Genomic DNA, 21,155 nt, shown 5'->3' on the forward strand with positions numbered 1-21,155 from the left:
TCAGCTCAATGATCTTACTTCTGTAATGTTAAAGATCATTAGATCTTCAGTAAAGATCAACAGTAGATGGATTCAACTACTGTTATCATATAAGGTGAAATTTCCATTTGAGATATTACCTCTAAGATGTTCCATTTTTTTTTTAACATATATCTCCATTTCTCACCTCATATGTTCATTTCTACTTTACAACCTTGAGCACATGAAGCACATTTATAATAACTCTGAATATTCTTATGTATTTACTCTATCATGTTTGTTATTTCTGGGTGTTTCTTTTGACTAACTTTTCTTCTCATTATGAGTCACATTTTCCTGCTTTTTCATATGTAATTTTTTTATTGCTTGCCAGATGATGTAAATTTTACATCGTTTAGTACTGGATATTGTTGCATTCCTTTAAAGACACTTGTCTATTGTTCTTTATTTATGCTTGAAAAACAATTACAGAGAGCACTCCAGACCTCCAAAAAGGAGAAGTGACTTGCGAGGTAGCAGATATAGTTTCTAATCGTTCTTCAGGCACTACCTGGGACGAGTCTCCTCTAACAAAGTTATTAGAAAAATAAAAATGATCTTTATGGTCCCTTTCAAATCTATTTGTAGGATACAATGCCAAAATTCCAATGTAACCTAAAAATAAAATCCTAAGCCCCCTGCCGACTGAGACCCCCTCTTGGCCAAGGGGACCCCTCAAACTGAGTTCCTGGCCATAAGGGGAAAAGAGGTCAGACACATCTTGTCATACCTCCTCCCTTTTAGAGTTCAGATACAACTGACCAACATTAATGTTATTAATAAAAAAGAGATAGGTAAGACTGACAAAACAGACTCTTGGTGCCAAAAAGATACTAAATTATTAATAGGACCTAAGGCCATGCAGGCAAAGGTTAAATCACACCTGTAGGCTAACAATTCACTTAACAGATGACTTGCATTTATATATTGTAGCTTGTCTCTGATTAATAGACCTCCTTATCTTAAAACATTCTAAGACTATAGACAAAGTTTTATTTCTTTAACCCATTTACAAATCAAAGAATCTCTGAAACCACCAACCTATAAGCCCTCTGCTTAAAGCTGCCCCACCTTTTGAGGCCAAACGAATGTACACCTTCCAGGTATTTGTTTATGATTTGACCTGCAATTCCTGTCTTCAGGATTTTATATATATGGATAAAATATACACACACTCCGAACTTAATCCACCTGCTCTGATGCATTTTCTCAGGACCTCTTGAGACTGTTTCCTGGGCCGTCGTAGTACATACTCAGCTCAGAATAAACCTCATTAAATTATTTTAGAGTTTGGACTTTTTTCTATTAACATCAGCAAAGACAGTCCTTTAAATGTAGCCAAGAAACAGTACTTACCTGCAAAAAATTTCTGAAGAAACTAATCTTACCCAACTTTCAGAAACTGGCAGAGAAGACATATCTGACTGGAGCCCAGGTAAAAGCAAACATTTTAAATCTTACCCTTTCTCACTCAGTAGCGTCTCCATTTCTGTAACGTAGCACTCATCACAAATGGCGAGATACTCCATCACCAGTTTTGCATCTTTCTTATATGCCTTACCAATTGCTCCCTTATTGGGTTCAAACTGAACAACATTGACTGTTTTGTAGGAAATAGTCAAGGAATCCTAAAATACAGGACTATCTCAGTATGTCAGAAAATGATCTTGAGAACAATCAACTTAAAACAACCCCAGTTTCTCCATTAGTACCCCAAATCCTATTCATGCTGATTTCAAGTGCAAGATGAAACAACTATCCACAAAATCATCCCGACAAACCTCACTCACAAGTAAGTCAACTTCATCAATAGAGACCTTTTCAGTTATGGTCTATGATGAGATAAAAGGGGTATCACCTCATCAGCAATATGACCCCATTCATAGCACAAAAACTTCTGATAAGTATTTATTTATATCTACAATGTCCAACAAGATCTATTTCTTGTCACTGGCCTACCCCTAAGAAGTCAGCTCACAACCTCACTGGCCTGGTAAAGAAAGAAAATTTCTACTTTGCTGATTTTCAGATCAAGTGAGCTATTATTTCATCTACCATAAAATGGCACTCATTTTTAAATAAAAAGTATTCACCAGGTACCCAGATGTAAAGAGCATGTAGGTAGGTACAGGTGTGGAGATACACATTTTTGGAAGCAGCTGAGAAAAACTGGTCAACTTTCTGAAAGACATTCAAAGCATTTTTCTGAATATGCTTCTTTTACGGGCCAATCACTGAGTGGACACATGTCAGACTATAATCATAAATAATACAAAAGAAGCAATGAGATGGGTAAAATAATAAGTTTAAACAAGTTTCATCACAGTATCCAAAACATCTCAATTTATCCAGAACAAAGTATAGACTTGAATTTATGCATCAGCAAGATGTTTACACTTCAGTCCTGAGTTTTGGAGTGACCAGAAAGGATATGGGTTCTTTCAGAGGTTTCTCAGCTACAAGTGGGACTTTGGTGGCTCGTGCATGACAAGAGAGGTCATAACAGGAACGATCAGCACATCCAACAATCTCAATCCAGCCCTAAGAAGACATGATCAATAAAAACATTACTTACACTGGGCTTGTTCACAAATGCATGCAGATTATCACAAACCCTTTCATATATTCAAGCCTGTAAGTATTTGAAATGGTAATAGTTACATATGTCAGGCAGCTAACAAGCTTATAAAATACATCTCATACTATACACAAAGTAGTAGTCTTATTTTCTGGATGGATTTATACTGCCACATTGTAACTGTGGGGTAAATGAATGTATTCTAGAATTTAATTATGGAAATTAAACATGAACCTAGACAAAGCCTGTGGATTTTGTTCAAATTTACAACAAAGATTCAAAGTGAATTTGGCAGAAACCACTACTCTCTTTGGTACTATTCTAACAACTTGCTATCAGATGGCTGACTAAACATACTTCAGCTGGCCGTGATGTGGGCATTCGTACTTAATTCACTTTCTTTATAAACAAAAGAAAAATCAGTAAAGAACAGGTAAAGTTTAGGTCACAGAATAAAATTAAATAACAGCATTACAATCACATCATTTCCCGGTTCCATTTCTTGTTAACACACACATACTCTTAAAAAGCAAAATTTAAAATTATTTTCAAAGAACCAGCAATGAACTGAAAACATGTGTCCCTTCCAAAATTCATAGGTTGAAATCCTAACCCCCAACGTGATGGTATTAGGAGGAGGGGCTTTTGGGAGGTGATTATGTCATAAAGGTGGAGCCTTAATATGAGCCCTTATAAAAGAGACACCAGAATGCCCTCTTTCACTATGTGAGGACACAAGAAGATGGCCACACACAACCCAAAAGAGAGCCCTCACCAGAACCAGACCATGCTAGCACCCTGACCTATGACTTCCAGCTTCCAGGAACTGGGAGAAATAAATGTCTGTTGTTTATAGGCCACCCAGTATGTGGTACTTCAATATTGTAACCCCTTAAGAACCCATTTTTTAATAAGAACAAAAGAGTTGTAAAAGGTTTATTTTAGTAGTTATCTAGTTAGTCCTTCTCATGAATATTTATTTGTATGCTTTTGATCCAAAGCTTGGGAAAATTTAACCATCAAAACTACTAAGCTGGCCAGGCGTGGCTCATACCTGTAATCCTAGCGCTCTGGGAGGCCAAGGAGGGAGGATTGCTTGAGCTCAGGAGTCTGAGACCAGCCTGAACAAGAGCAAGACCCCGTCTCTATGAAAAATAGAAAAATTAGCTAGGCCTCATGGCACACACCTATAGTCCCAGCTACTTGGGAGGCTGAGGCAAGAGAATTGCTTGAGTTTGTATATTGTAGCTTGAGCTCCAAATGCCAGGAGTTTGAGGTTGCAGTGAGCTACGATGACATCACTGCACTCTACCCAGGGTGACAGAGCAAGACTCTGTCTCAAAAAAAAAAAAAAACAAAAAAACTACTAAGCTTCCCCAGCACATGTTATCACGTGGGACACTGGTAACAAAGCTGGCAAATAGTAAAACTTCTGTGATAAGCTCAGAAACCTCAACCCAAAACAAAAAAGGAATTAAAGAAAATAAGAAAGCCTGAAAACATCTGATTTGGTAATCTGACATTCACTAAACATGCCAACATATTTATGTAGTAAAAGGTAAAATTACAAAAGTATGCCTGTGAATGATAACAAATTGAGGACAGTGGTTACTTCCCTGGAGGAAGAAGGAATTGGTGTGGTGTTAACTGCAACAGTAACTTGTTTTATTAATAAAATAAAATATGAAGTACACAAACAGAAAGTATTAAAGTTTGTAAAGAAGTTCTCCCCTCTTCCAAAGTTTCTGTTACTTTGGAACGTCTGGTTTTGTTCAGCCCTGTTTTCCACTGACCTTACATAAGTAGTGTAGCCTAATCTCAACGTTAGGCCCACGTTTCCCGATCCTCAGCCCTCTCGGGGGCACCCAGTTAAAAACTGGCAGGCACGTAGCAGGGTTTATAAAGCAGCACAGCATAAGGGTTAGGAGCATGGGCCTGGAGGCAGACGGCTGGGTTCAGACCTCAGCTTCACCACTTACTGGGCGTGAGACTTGAGCAAATTATGTAACCACTTGGCACTTCAGTTTCCTTAGAAATAGTACTTACAAACAGAACTACTGTGAAGACCTCACAAGATAATACATGTGAAACACTTAAGATGGAACCTGGCCCGTAACAATGACAAATGCAGAATGAACAAACAAATGAAATAAATGAAAGGTAAGACAGGTCAGATTCAGAATCTAAACTGAGATAGCAAAAATACCTGGTTTAACCTGAAATTAAGGGAGAGCAAACTAAAAAATGGAACTGGTATGGAACAACAACAAAAAAATGAAATAAACTTCTCTCATACAAAGGAAAAACATTTTATTGGTTTGATCTGAAAATAAAAGGAAATTTCAGAAAATCCAAAAAGTGTAAAGAAATTAATGATCACCCATAATCCTAAAATAATTACTGTTATTTTGACATGTTAGCAAGCTTGGTAAAAAAATTAAGTGATAAGAAAAACTCAACAGATTATAGTAATTCTTTCTCAATTCCACAAAGGAAAAAGAATATATTAAAACATTATTAATAGTTACTTACAGACATATGCATATCGTTATGCATTTATGTACGTGTATATGTTTGTAGTGTACAGAAAAATAATTTACAGTGGATGGATACACCCAGGACCACAGGACTAAGCATAGTTTTTTACATTTTTTTAAAGAGTTATAAAAAACAAAAAAAGGAGGATACGAAACCCTACGTGACTCACAGCTGAAAATACTTACCATTTGGTCCTTTATAGAAAATATTTGCCAATCCTCAATATAGAGAAGAGACATAAGCACTTTTGGGGAGAGGCATGCAATTAGAAGTTTTACTTTCTACAAAATATTCTTCAGAACTATTTTATCCTTTTTGTTTTATAAAAGTAATCATCACTTTTTAAATATGACTGACTTTTATTTTTAATTAAAAAAAAATGAGTCCATAAAAAGAAAGCCACTTTAAAAAGTAAAAACTAAAACCAAGGGTATATGGAAACCAATGACCCTGGGGCTCAAGTAAAGCCTTTTCTCTATTACTAAGGAGACCTCTCTAATACTCAGTAAGGGAAATACCAAAAGGCTCCCAACCCCCTTGTTTTAGACACCACCTTTATCACTGCCACCAATACAGAAAGCACTTCCTCTATCCAAATGCCTTTCATTCCTGAGCTTCGGTACTAATGTCCATGCTGTGGGGGTGGAGGTTAGGAGGGTACCTGGAGATTTTCTCTGAGCTTTTATTAAATACACAGAATTTGAGAAAGATAGTTCTTAAAAAGAGATCTGAATATACTAGTATATCCCCCAAATCTACCAAATAGCTCTCTAAGCTAAGAGCATGGTGAGTCTGTTTCTTTCTTTCTTTCTTTCTTTTTTTTAAAGATGAAGTCTCTCTATGTTGCCCAAGCTGACCTTGAACTCCTGAGCTCAAGTGATCCTCTTGCTCAAGTGAGCCTCCAGAGTAGCTGGGACTCCATAGTGTTTAAAAGCACTATGACTTTCTTTGCTCAACCCCACCACCATTTCCAACATTTGCTGGGATCCTTATCAGGAAGAAGACCACCCTCTCTTAGTTCCACTCAAGGATATTATCAGTAACACTGCGCATCCAGCAACATATACATCAGCACTGCCCCATCATCAACCTTCTCTCTCCATCTCTCCCTCTCCCGCAGCTAAGTCTACAAAAGGTCTTTCGGGACGTAAAGAGTAACTGCCTCCTTATAAGGCAAGGGGCAATGGCTTTTTGCATTTTGCTCAGGAAAATCTCTTTTCTTTTCTCTTTGTTCCACCTTGACAAAGTGCACAAAAGTCAATTTTGATATCTACACTTCTAAGTTAACAATGTGAAAACCACACAGCAAAAACCATGCCATTCTACTTACGTAGGATGTTTTGGATTCAGCATCCCAACAGTCACAGGCATAATGGGCCATCTCGTTCTCCATGTGCTGCCGGAAGCGGAGTTTATCTGGAGATACTCCAACCTTCATAAGGTAGAGGTAGATGCGGCCAATGAAATAGCCTAATACTGAGTTGTTAATCACACCCTAAATAAATAAACAAATACATAAGCAAGCAAGTATAGAGGAAGGAAACACACAGTAATACTTCTGAAGGCCAAAGTACCATTTGTAATTGAGTTAATTCATAATCTACTGAAAAATATTTAAAACAAAGTAAACTATTTTATCCTGTTTCAGAACAATGTCAAATACTCAGAATGTGATCTTTATTTTTAAAGGGGTTAATTTACATTAACAAGGTGATAATGGAGTCATTAAAAATCTGTCCAACATACTTACTAGGCCAGCAAAAATTCAGCCCAATACCTCATATCTTCTAATCCACAGTAATAAAAATGATATTCATAATAATGACCCTGAAGAATTGCAAAGATATCCCCTTCTCAATTAATAAATGTAATGAGACATGTTGAGGGGATTTCAATGCATTCTTATCTACTAATACATGTAATATTACCACTTTAGTACTGGAAGGACCTCAGAAATCATCTAACCCCGTCTCCCACCCACTGCAGAAGTCTTCTCTGCAAAACAGCTGACAAGTTACTGTCCAGCCTCTCCTGGAATATCTTCAGGGCCAGGAAGCTCATTGCTCACAAAGGCAATTCATTCCACTACTGGGCAGCAGCTACTGTAAGAAATATTTCACTCACTCATTTCTCCAGGCAAATATTTAGAGAAATTTTGCTATACACAAAGCCTTATCCCAACTGCTATGGGTAATACAGAAGAGTCTAAACTACAGAGGGCTTGGTTTCTGTGAGTCAAATTCTGTCTCCCCCAAAATCCGACCAGTAAGGCACAGTTCAAACCAAGATCTGTTTTCCAAGTGCTCTGCTAAACCTTTTTTTCATGTTAGCCCCAATGGCCCAGAAATTAGGATGTTCAGGTGACTTTCTCCCACTACAACAACACTGTATAATAAATTCTTCATAAAAACAAATACTGTATAAAAAGTAAAATGACTGCCAAAATAATTTTGTCATCCAGTGCACCCAGAATTTGCTAAGTGCTGCAAACTCCGAATGAGCACATCTACGTAAGTTACCTCCAGAATCTTACCTGTTCAACAGCATCTCCTAGGCGCATTTTCCTAGCAGACTGTCCGCTGACCTGGGCTTTTGCTGAATACAAATAAAGGTGGAGATCTGCCACATTCTGGAACTTGGGATGGTCTTTCTCATTGGGATCTACAAAGTGCTCAATTTCTGCCATTGTGAATTCTCTGAAAACAAAAATGTAAGAGATAAAATCTGCATGTTTAACTATAAAAAACAATAAATAAGGCCTCTATTTTCAACTGCATTCTACACTGATAAAGGCCTCATACTAATCTCCTTCACTAAAAAGAAAATTGGTTTTCTAAGGAAATGGCTCAAAAAAATATGGATTAGGTTCGTCTGGGTGGTTATCTTTATTTTTTTAATACATTATATTCATACATATTTATGGGTTATATGTGAAGGATGTCATTTTTAAATACACTAATGAAAACTTTATTAATCACTATCAAATTTCTCTCAAATATTCTTTCCTTCTAGCCACATTCAAAAAGGGTATTACTTTTAATAGAAAATAATTTTTAAAAAGCAGATTAATACAGTTTTTAAAATTAGAATAACATAAGCAAATGTCACATACAAAAAAAAGAAATAAGATACTGAATAGTAAGGTCCAAATAAAATAGTTTTCCTTAAAGCATTAGCAAGTCTTTATAAGTATACACTAAATGAAGCTCCCGATATTTACTTTTGAAAAAATGGGAAATTAAAAGCGAATTGAAATGGTTCTTTAGCTTTTACAGCAGTTTGATTTCTTCTTTTTTACTGAGATGAGTGAGTAAATGACTGATAATAGTATCATACAGTTAGTTTCTTTAGAATAAGAGCTTCTTAAACAAAGTGTTATTCAAGGCGAAGGACATAAGGCATGAATTGAACAAGCTAACATCAAGCTAATTACATAATGATGAAATAAATATGCACATAGTAATGGTTTCCCAAAAGGATTTCTTTGAATGGCAATTTAGTAACTATTGGAAGGAAGCGTTTTAAGTTAATTTTATGAGTAAAAATCAAATCTCTTCTTAAAAAAAACACATTTACTGATGCAATTTCATGATTATCTCAGATGTTTAGAAGTAATGTAAAATTGCTTAAATGGGTCCTAAAAATAAATAAAATACATTGCTGAAGAGCTTTAATTTTTAAATTTTATTTTTTAATGGTGTATTTTATTTGGTCCTGCAGCATCTACACTTCAACTGTCTTTCAACAACTATCAAGCATCTTCTGTGTCCACAGAAATGTGAAAGAGATAAACAAACATGGTGTTTGTCCTCACATAGCTTATAACTAGGCTGACAGCAACTGAGCACCTACAATGTGGGGCAGATAAATTGAGGGCCCTGCCTAGAATCCCCAAAAAAGCTGCTGCCAAAGTTTTTCCATCTGTTCTGCCAAAAATTGCAGCATGGTGACTAAAGTTAATAATAATGCATTCATTGTATACCTGAAATTTGCAAAGAAAGTAGGACCTTAAGTATTCTTACCACCAAAGGAAAAAAAAAAAGTACCCATGTGAAATGATATGTTAATTAGCTTGACTGTGGTAATCATTTCACAGTGTATACCCATCAAAACATCATGTTATACACCATGAATATATACAATTTTTACTTGTCAATTTTACCGTAGTAAAGCTGGGGTAAGAAAGTAATCTCAGCTCATAGACAAAAGGCAGCATTCAACATTAACACTGATTTGACCAGCTCTGTCTCTTGTCTTTGAGTTCAGAGACCATACCTGAAACTGTGCAGACCTAAAATACACACAGGCCAGGGAAGATAGAACCAGATAATCAAAATAAAGTAAAAATTTTAAAAAAAAAACAATGCTTCATATGAACAATCTAATACTTCTAACCTAAACAAAAGGAAATACAGCTATAGAAAGACTAATCACTTGGTAACTCTGTCATCAGGAAGAATCGTAACATGAAATGAACAACACTAAACAATGGACTAGGGTCCAACCATGAGGATGCTGACCCGTGAAGAATGAGTGGACTTCCGGTCAGCACCTTGCAGAAGTACGTAACAAAACTAGTCAAAACCCAGACAGGATACTTTGAAGGGAAAATGACCAAGGAACAAACGTCAAGAAGCCCCAGGGGCTTTCTACCAGTTAACCCCTGGGATCACCCCTCAGTTGCGAGCTGGTTTTCCTACTCATTACTTTTCATTTCACAGGCCCTAGGTGCTGCCTTCTCAGTCCTTTATAATTTTCCCGTAGCTACTGTATTTTATATAAATCCTCTCTGAAACGCTAGCTTTAGACAAGGTCAGTCTTACCCAGCTTTCTCCACATTGGGAAAGCATGCTTGCTAGACACTATTGGCAAAGGGGAGACCAAAAAGCAAAAACAAAAAAAACCAGACACCAGGAAATAAAACAAACTCAGATCTGACGTGGTTTTCATTGTTGTAATACCTGGTTAAAATTTCTGATTACCTTCTCTTCCTACATGAAAGCCCAGAGGCATCTTCCTCACCCCTTTTCCCTAAGTTATGCACATTCTTTCCTCCATGAAGTGTCTCCTTCCTAACTCATAAACCTGAAAGGACTATAGGCCTGAAGATACACTTTGGTCAGAATGCAGAGGCATCTGCTCACAGAGGACATGATGGGGACTAACAAGACTACGCAGGTGCTTTGATCCAGAGTCAGTGGCTGGGATATGCTATGACTGAAGTCTGTAATTACAGCGAGTAAGAAGAGAAGAGAAGAAATGGGTGAGGCGCTGAGGCTGGGAGAATACTTTTGGAGCCTAAGAAAGTTCAGTTTAATGACACATCCTATTTTTAAATGGAATGTATTACTCTAAGAGATGTTATTAGGAAGAAAATATAAACAAATCACAAAAAGCTTAAGTCATAAGCAGCTAGTCATAATGAGTTTCTAAAAAAAAGTGGAACTAAACAGCATCAGTATGCCTTCCCACACATTCCTGGATACATTGGACAAAAGCAGGCTATCAGAGCAGAGGCAGGTGAGTGTCTGAACTAGAGTATAGAGTAGATGGAGGTAAGCTTGCTAGCTGGCCTTTCTGTTATACTGGCATCCAGATATCTGGAGGCTGTGTCCAGGGTAGCTGGTTACTGAAACATCCTCACCCCAACTCCAGCAATGCTGTCTTCCCTGGACACCTAGAACGATCCTCCTGTTAAAACCATCTCCTCATCCCCACCCTATCCTACACTTACATTTATCACCATTGTCAGAGCTGCCTTGGTTTAGACAATCAGGATTGTACTATCCTCAAAACATATGATAAACAAGGGAAAAATAATTTTGGAGCAAGTGAGAAACTTAAGCTATTTTCCATCCTCCCTCCTTTACCTTCAAGTTCACTTTCATCAGTCAAAACCACCTGTCATCCCAGAGAGTACATTTAGAGATTACAAATGTAAAACATGCTTTTTGGAGAGGACAAAAATAAATCCATAATTAGGATTACGAAGCAATACGGTTTCAAAATAGCAAGCTTTCATTTCCAATTCAACATCAAGGTCTTTCACTAATTTATAAGAGTAACATGAGTAGTACCTGACTCTGATCAGCCCAGATCGAGGGGAGATCTCATTTCTAAAAGAATTTCCAATCTGGGCAGCAGCAAAAGGCAACTTTCCTTGGTTGAATTCCAAAAGTCGTTTGAAATTCAGGAAAATCCCCTGTGCAGTTTCTGGTCTCAAGTACCTACAAATTTAAGTAAATCAGTTTGTTACAAAGAAATAAATTACTTTTTCCAACAATCTTAAAATTCTAGATACAAATCCTTTAAGTCTTAAATATACCATTTTCAATATCAAAGCTGGACAGGCCTTAAAATGAAGTTTTAGAAATATTTTCCTTGGTAGCAAACATTTTCATAGCAAGTATTAGAAAACGCATTAAGTATAATAACTGGTAAGGCAATACTATTGTTAGCAATGCCATTTCATTTAATTACTCCAGTGGGCCAAAACACCCTCTCTCAAAAAGTAGAAATAAAAATAAATTTTAAAACACCGCCTCTCTTACAGTGCACCTAAAACCTCTGATGTCTTCTTCAGTAATCATACACATAAAGGCAGAAGACAATTTTAGATCCTTCTGAAAATAAGATCCATGCCTACGCATGCCTCATTTAACCCACATTTGAAAACATAACTGTGCAGCTAAGAAATCAGTATGAGCTAACATCTACCATTAGTGTTCACTTATCACTAACACCCCACCAAGCCAGGTAATTTTAAAGGTTTTTCATATCATCTCATTCTCTGTAGTATTTTATATTTCTAGCCAAAGGTTTCTGCATTTATCTGTATTTTACAGATATAGTCAAGCAAATACACTATTATAACCATTGTTTTCTCCTCAATTTCAAAGAAAACATTCCGTGCAAAACATCCACTAAGAGTGTTCCCAATGGCCTAGTTCAAAATAATTATTTTACTAAAATAACTTTAAAACCAAGAGGGGAAAGAAATCTTAAATTTTTACCCTTTTCTCACTAACACAGACCAATTCTTTTCATTTTTGTGGTCCTTTCCAGATTTCACCCAAATGTAAGCATAGCTATAGTTAATATGCACATTTATATGTAGCATGTATAAAATTACATACTATTTCTTTCACTTATTATATACTTTTCCATTTTCTAAGTAGTTGTAAAAATTTCTCATATTTAACAGTGGCAGATTATTAGACTGAACTATTTCATTTTACCATAACTTGTTTAACCACCCTCGAAGTATTGGATGAGTAGGTTATTTCTACTTTTTTTTTGAGATGAAGTCTTGTTCTATGACCTGGGTTAGAGTGCAGCAGTGTCATGAAAGCTCACTGCAACCTCCAACTCCTGGTATCAAGCGATTCTCTTGCCTCGACCTCCGAGTAGCTGGGACTACAGGGAAGCTCCATCACACCCAGCTAATTTTTCTATTTTTTGTAGAGACGGGGTCTCACTCTTGCTCAGGCTGGTCTCAAACTTCTAACCTCAAGCAATCCTCCTGGCTTAGCCTCTCAGAGTGTTAGGATTACAAGTATGACCCACTGCATGCAGCCTATTCCTATTTTTAATTTATATACTTTTTATATGTATAGTTTCCTTTCCTTTTGAATTATTTGCTTAGACGAATTTCCAGGAATGGAATGTCAGAATCACAGGCTATATCCCATTTTGTGACTCTACATGTATTGCCAAAACAAAAGGCTTATTATTGGCCCCTTTCCACAAAATATTCCAAATCAACCTAGTGTCTTATTAAAATAATTAATTGTGACACATTTTGTCACAATTTTTATTATTCTTTAGTTTCTACTCCAGGAAACATGAACTATCTGGCTTCATCTAACAAAAACCTACTCTCTTACCATAAAGGGAGACCATAAGAAAAGTATCTAAAGCTACAAAATGAAACACTGGCTAATCCATTAACAGGGACAAGGAATCTGGAGATACAGATTCCAATTCTGGATCATACTGTAGACTGTCCACATTTTCTTTATCTGTGAAAAACCACATATTTCAAATCAACAGGCTACACCTATACTAGCCAAGATGGTAGGCCACTAGTCACATATCTATTCAAATTTACACTAATTAAAATGCAATACATTTTAAAATTCAGAGTTCCTCAGAAGCACTAGCCCCATTGTGAGCACTCAACAACCACATGTGGCTGGTGGCTAACCATGGTGGACAGCAGAGAACACAGAACATTTCTATCACTGAAGAAAGTTCTATCAGACAGTACTGTGCTAGACTAAATGGTTTCTAAACTATCCTTTAGCAAAAAGTTCATTGGCTTTCAAAATCATTCTTTAACTGTCCCTTCTACCCTATGTAGCTATAACTAGAAGATATAATGATCACAGACTTTTATATACATTTTATGGCAAAAAAATGATATACACTAAAAAAGATTATATTCAGGAAGAAATAAAATTTAATGCATAAATAAACAATAAATGATACATACCCAGGCATGTTTCCACCAGGTCCAATGAACGTCTTGAACATTAAGTTAAAAGGTACTGGAGGGGACAGCTCATTTCCAGTAACGGGAGATTTTACATTATAGTTCACAAAAAGATCCCCAAGTTCTTGTTGTCCATAGTTATCAAGCTACAGGATTCACGAAAATAATTAGTGTAAAAGACTGAGAGAAAACAAGGCATTAAGTATTATATATAACCCCATTCATCCAATTTACAACTCACACAAAATTCAAGCACATCAGATTAATCCAACCTTCAGGATATCCACAGTAAAACCATAACTAGTTTTCACACTTTCCATTTACTAACAGAGAAATAGAGTACTTTTCTGGGACTGACCTAAAACTCACATATTCACCATTTTACAATGAAAGATAAAACAAAATACCTTGTTTTCAATTATAATAGTTATTGGTTGGCAAGAAACTGAAATTATATAAACAAGTTTTCAAAGTTGAATTTTATTACACTGAACAAATTTAAGAGTCAGGTGCATTTCCTTGTTTAATAATTATATGTGCATATAACTTTTCTTTTCCACAAGATTATTAAACTCCTTGAAGGTAGAAGCTGTGTCTTAGTCATCTCTGCATTTTCCAGCATACTGCACATTCTATACATTCATGATAAATGCCAAATCCTATAAAATGACTTCTAATTCAAGAATTTTAAATGACTATGACAAACCATCTAAATAGTAAGCAATATTTCTGAGGTCAGAAAGACCTGGGTATGTGTCTCCCAACTCTACAAATTATCGGTTGTGTGACTAAAGATTAAATTCTTACCTAACCTCTCTGAGGCTCACTTATCTGTAACATGGGGAGAAAAGAATCTATCTCACTTAAAGGGCTACTAGGAAGATTATATGAAATACACAAGGTGGCCAGGCGCGGTGGCTCACGCCTGTAATCCCAGCACTCTGGGAGGCTGAGGTGGGTGGATTGCTCAAGGTCAGGAGTTCGAAACCAGCCTGAGCAAGACCCCATCTCTACTAAAAATAGAAAGAAACTAATTGACCAACTAAAAAATATATATATATACAAAAAATTAGCTGGGCATGGTGGCGCATGCCTGTAGTCCCAGCTACTCGGGAGGCTGAGGCAGTAGGATCGCTTGAGCCCAGGAGATTGAGGTTGCTGTGAGCTAGGCTGACGCCACGGCACTCACTCTAGCCTGAGCAACAAACTGAGACTCTGTCTTAAAAAAAAAAAATACACAAGGCACTTAGCACAAGACCTGGAGCATAATACCTACTCAATATATTAGATCTAGTGTCTTTTCCCTCCATCTTATTTCCTTCCTATCTCATAGGTAAGCAGTTTTTAGTTTAAAACAACTTCTTTTTATGAAGAACAATTTAAATAAAGACATACAGATATTTATATGCCTCCCTTTCGGGGTAAATGGTAGCACTCCATACACACTTTTCTCTGCCAGGTTTTTCATGTAACAAAATATCCCAGAGATTGCTCCACAGTACCTACTCAATAAGGGATGACTACTACAATTTCTATTTGCTCCCCTTATAAATTCAGTGGCATCTCCATCCACAAAAAAGCAACTGCCTCACACTAACCACATGTTCCAGATTTGAATGAGCAATTTAAAATATTAAACCTTCTAGGCTCTATTTCTACAGACTTTCTAGAGGGAATTCACAAAATACCATACTTTATACCATTGCCCAGGAGGCTGGATCAATGAGGAAATTGTTCTAGTGACCTTCAAAATATGAATACCATCAATATAAGCTTGTCTACCTACTTGAGGAAAAAAGTCAAAAAGCCTGGGGAACATTTCCTTTACCTACCTGAGGAAAAAGTCAACAAGCTTATTTCCCAGGTAATTCAATATATAATGCTTTTCAATAAAAGATATAATAAAAAAAGAAATAAGGAATAAAAAGATTCTGACAATACAGATAGCAATCAAAACCCCTACAGAGGGGAATTTGGCAATGTCTAACAAAATTACATTTACCTTTTTTTTAAAAAAGAGTCTCCCTCTGTTGCCCAGGCTAGAGTGCCGTAGTATCAATCTAGCTCACAGCAACCTCAAACTCCTGGGCTTCAAGCAATCCTCCTGGCTTAGCCTTCCAAGTAACTGAGACCGCAGGCTCTTTATCCAGTTAATTTTTCTATTTTTTTTATAGAGACAGGGTCCCGTTCTTGCTCTGGCTAGTCTCGAACTCCTGACCTCAACGGATCTTCCCATCTCAGCCTCCCAGAATGTGAGGATTGTACCGCACCCAGCTTGCATTTACCTTTCGGCCCAGTAATCTCATTTCTAGGAATCTATCCCAAAGATACAATAGCAAAAATATGAAAAGATACAAACACAAGGTTACTCAATGTAGCACTATTTGTAATGTTAAAAACAGGAGATAATGCAAATGTCCATCAATGGAAAACTGGTTACAACTACTGGTTACAAACTACAACCACAGAATGCAGACTTATTTAGTTATAAAACGAAATAAGGTATATCTCTTTATATTACTATGGAGCAATCTCTGGGATATTTGTTATATGAAAAAACTGGCAGAAAAAAGTGCGTATGGAATGCTACCATTTACCTAGGAAGGGGGGCATACAAATATCTGTCTTTGTTTATATTATTTTTTTTAAAAAAGGAAATTGTTTTAAGCTAAAAACTGCTTACCTAATGAGATAGAAAGGGAATAAGATGGAGGAAAGAAACACTAGATCCACTTGAATATGCCTCATTTTTTTTTTCAGCTTTCTTTTTTATTTTGGCATATTATGGGGGTATAGATTTTAAGGTTTCAATAAATGCCCATTCCCCCTCTCCCCCCAAAAGTCTGAGTTTCCAGCATGACCATCCCCCAGATGGTGCACATCTTACTCATTATGTATGTATATACCTGCCCCACCCCCACCTGCCCAATACCCTATTACTGTAGTACCTATGTGTCCACTTAGGTGCTGCTCAGTTAATACCAGTTTGCTGGTGAGTATATGTGGTGCTTGTTTTTCCATTCTTGGGATACTTCACTTAGTAGTATGAGTTCCAGCTCTAACCAGGAAAATATAAGATGTGCTATATCACCGTTGTTTCTTAGAGCTGAATAGTACTCCATGGTATACATATACCACATTTTATTAATCCATTCTTGGATTGATGGGCACTCGGGCTGTTTCCACAGCCTTGCAATTATGAATTGTGCTGCTATAAACATTCGAGTGCAGGTGTCTTTTTTGTAGTGTTATTGGATCTTTTGGGTAGATGCCCAGCAATGGGATTGCTGGATCAAATTACCTCATTTTTTAGATTTGACTTTAGAGCAATGAAAATTTTTTGACATAATTATAAAACAAATTGAAAAAATTGAAACTCTAAATATTGCAACTAAAACAAAATACACAGACTAAGTGCATCTAGCTGGTGACCTAACTACCCAGAGATAATGACTCCAAGTGACTTTAAACTACTCCTGCTGATATATGCCTAACGAAAAAAAAGAAGAAAAAAAATTTTTTAAAACTATTTTCAATATTCATATTGTTGATGGTGGTATTGGTACTGTTATTATGAGACTGTTAATGTATATAGTGGGAGATAAGGCATATCAATAATTATGTTGGTGTTGCTGAGAACTGGGATTTATGGTGTAGGTAAAGGAGACAGAGATTTAAGATTAATAAAGTAAAAATCCCATAACCCTAACCTTAAGTATCAATTAACTCATGATGATTTTATCTTTAAAAAAAAAAAGTACCAATTTCCTAGCTCTGTCCACTGAGAAGGTCTAGTGACCTTGTGACTTGGTCTAGACCTTGGTCTAGTGACTAATGACCAATAACATCCTCACTACTAGTACCCCTTGGAGAAATGTCAGATTCTAGATCCAGGATAGGAAATATACAAGATGAGGCTGTAATATATTGTCATACTAAAAAGCAAGGAAGTTACCAAAGACTAGTAAGGGCTGTGTCAAAAGGACTTAGCAGACAATTCCTGGTAGCCAAAGATTGAATAATTTAACCATCAATAAGATAATGACTACAACTAACTGAAGATTAAATGTTTTAATCTATAAATTTGTAACAGTAGAAAGAGGTAGGCAGGAACTCATGCATTTCTGAAGGTTGCTAGGAAAGCAACTCATTGAAAACAGATTTTAAAAGATGGGGAGTGGGAGGGTGGATCAAGCACTTTACAAACAGTTTCTCAGAAGTCAAAGAGTTGATAAGGGAAAGCTTTTCCATATAGAAATATTGTAGCTAATAAACAAAAAAGGAATAACATAATGACAGAATTGGCATTTGAAGCCCCTAAACAAGTAGGGGATCTACACAATTGACATCAATGGCTGCAGCTCACAGAAGAGCTAACCAGGTATTACTATGTACCTCCTGAAAGAATATAACACCACTTACTAAATGTCTTGTCAAAAATATCTGGTTAAGCCTCTCAATCTAATACAGAAACAGATGAACATATTTAACGTCTCTACGATAATGCAATTAGCCAAATCCAAACAGTAGAAAACATTAAGGAACAAATGCCTCAGCTTCTTAAAAAAAATTTTAAGTGACAATGTAAGGAAAAAAAAGGGATGAAGGAAGACCATATAGACTGAAAGATTTAAAAAACATTATCAACCAATCACAAAGTACCTACTTTATCTGGATCCCAATTCAATAAAAAAACTAGAAACATTTAAGACAGCCAGGAAAACTACAGGTTTTCAGTGAACACTGACTAAATATTTGACGATACATTTATAAATTATCAATATTTCCCAAAGTAATAAGCACTGAGCTCCAGTTTTTGAAGGAATTTTATCTTCTAGAAATATATAATGAAATGTTTACAGATGTAATAGAATAAGGTTTGTGATTTGTATCAAAAAAATTCAGGGGAAGAAGTCAGAGAAATGAGTGGGAAATAGATTCAAAAAAGTTTGAAATGACTGATAACATGCAGGGTGTTGGGTACACAAGTGTTCATTATGTTTTCTGCCTTTACATGTTGTGAATTTTTCCTAATAAAAAGTTTAAAAAATGATTTTAAAAAGCGGTACATCCAGATATGGTCAGCAAAAATAGATAGAAAAGAGAAACAAGAGAATTAATTCTGAGCTATTAAATCTACATAATAGAAGCTCTTCCTACTACACATGGTAAATCAGTATCTTTTAAAGAAATTATCATGCTTCATAAAGCTGAAAGCGAGTCAGGCACTAACAGGTGCAGAAAATGCCATTATGTCCTCAAGCAACAGATGGGCTTTCAGCCAGTCAGTCCACCAGGGCCATTTCTGAGTACTACACTATTTTCCATGGGTCTCTTACTTTCACTGAGGATTATATTGACAGCCATATATATATTTGATTTGGCAAATCGAAACATAGATTGCTCTCCTAGAACTTGGTTCTAAAATGAAACAGAAGGCCAGAGCTCCAAATATAAATTATGACTTAACTACTTAACCTCCCAATTTTGACAATTTACTTGGAAATGAATTAATCTTTAAGATCAAAGACACTCAAAGAAATATACATACAGAAACTTAGTAAATCTGAATTCTGAATGGAAAATAAAACAATTTAAGGATAAGTAGAGGCATTCTTTCATTTTGTCTTTCTAATAAAGGTCATGTCTTTGGAAAAGAAAATGAGATGAATGTATGGCCATAACAGTGTCAAAAGACAAGAAATATTTTCTAAACCATGAGTAACAATATGAAAACAATGAGCTTCCAGCAAGGAATTAAATACTTTCCAAGAATCAAAATAAATTAGCAGATGATTCAACAGCCAGATTAAGAAAGTTTTCTATTTAAATGAAGGAGAAAATATCTCAACTGGTGTTGGAAAGTTACATACCACAGAGAAAAATTAGCATGTTAAAAAAAATTAGGGCAACAGTGGAAAAGAATCCAGCAATTCCCATGAGAAAAAAGCAAAAAGAAAGCTTATATTCATATTCAGCCTCAGCTATTTATAAAGATACATATATAAATAGATACTTATAAAAGTTTCTATATATAAATATATAATGTAAAGAAAATAGGTATAAACTCATTACTGGTCTTTTGTTTGTTTTTCATCCAAGAAAATAAACAAAATTTATTAAAGAGGTGAACCTTAGTGGACCTCATGACTAAACATGGTGTTGGAGAAATGTACTTTGCTTAAACAGAACAGCTGACAGATGAAGTGAGAAACCAGCAATGTGTATATATGGACATGTGCATCTTCCTGGAGAGATGTGCAGTTTTGATTATATTCTTAAAATGGTCTGTGACTCCAAAAAAAGATGAATTACTTTTAATATAGAAGGTATTCCTGCATTTGGTAAAAGGTCAGAATAAGTTAATCTGTACAGTCACTTTTGCCTTCCCTAAAATTTGTCAACTTAAACACAAATTATAAAACTTACATCTACAGGCAAACTGGGAAAAATCAAGGGCAGAAAAGCAGGGACCTGCTCATCAGGTTTTAAGAATAATAGCATGCAGTCAGGGACAGTCCAACCAGAGGCAGATCAAGTGGCCAGTGAGACAGGGCTCACAAACTTATCTGCCCCAAAATCTCACACCAACATAGAACACTACTCACCAGCAGTTACTCCTCTGGCTTTAGCTACTAAATTCAGAAAACTGGTTTCCAAGGAGAGACAATTTTAAAGCCTAGTTACACTGACTTGTTAGTTTTGGTTGAAATAAACGGTGAGCCACAAAAGACAAAGAAGAAAATAAAAATGCAAAAAGAGATGTTATCAGAGACAGAAGGTAAACTCTCCTTCTTTACAATGGTGAAGAGTGTCAGCATAATATGGAATTCAAAAGTTATCAAATGCTGAAAGGACAACAACTACTTAGGTTTCTCTGATAACATCTCCAAAGTACTCACCTGAGCTAAGACACTTTCCATCTCTGATTTCTTCTCAGCAGAACACTTCTTATCAGACATCAATTTCTGTAAATGAGCTACAGAAAACAGTGTTAATTTGTGTCAATTTCAATCAATGGAAAAAAGCAGGACAATGTATTTTTTTAACATATCTTTTGCCTGATTCTTGTGGCTTTTCATTTCTTTTTTTAATTATTTTTTAATTGACTTTTTTTGAGACAGGATCTCAGTCTGTCTCTTATAAGGACTGCAGTGGTGTGATCAGAGCTCACTGCAACCTCTAACTCTGGGGCTCAAATGATTCTCCCACCTCAGCCTCCCCAGTAGCTGGGACTACAGGCACATTCCAGCACACCTGGCTAATTTTTCTTTTTTTTTTTTTTTTGGTAGAGACAGGGACTTGCCATGTTACCTAGGCTGGTCTTGAACTCCTAGGCTCAAGCAATCCTCCCACCTCAGCCTCCCATAGTGCTCAGATTACAGGCATAAGCCACCATACCCTGACAATACACTTTTGAATTTCCATATTGGACAGTTAAAATATAATTCCCAGGATGATGTTAACTTATATGAATCCCATGGTTGATTTTATAGGGACAGTCATGATATTATCTTTATTCTTTTT

The 21,155-nt window shown here is 36.1% G+C and overlaps 1 protein-coding gene across 1 annotated transcript in view; it reads right to left on the reverse strand.

Moving 5' to 3' along the window:
• GARS1 (glycyl-tRNA synthetase 1) overlaps positions 1-21,155 on the reverse strand; it is a 47,518-nt gene that overhangs the window by 11,012 nt on the left and 15,351 nt on the right. Inside the window, exons 6-12 of the mRNA XM_076006330.1 lie at positions 20,531-20,607; positions 13,629-13,774; positions 11,212-11,361; positions 7,668-7,830; positions 6,465-6,629; positions 2,451-2,559; positions 1,480-1,624 (exon numbers count right to left, since the gene is read on the reverse strand). Coding sequence (XP_075862445.1) covers positions 1,480-1,624; positions 2,451-2,559; positions 6,465-6,629; positions 7,668-7,830; positions 11,212-11,361; positions 13,629-13,774; positions 20,531-20,607 — 955 coding nt within the window. The remainder of the gene's footprint in view (positions 1-1,479; positions 1,625-2,450; positions 2,560-6,464; positions 6,630-7,667; positions 7,831-11,211; positions 11,362-13,628; positions 13,775-20,530; positions 20,608-21,155) is intronic.

This window comes from Microcebus murinus, chromosome 9 (assembly GCF_040939455.1).
Source record: "Microcebus murinus isolate Inina chromosome 9, M.murinus_Inina_mat1.0, whole genome shotgun sequence".
NCBI lineage: Eukaryota > Metazoa > Chordata > Mammalia > Primates > Cheirogaleidae > Microcebus > Microcebus murinus.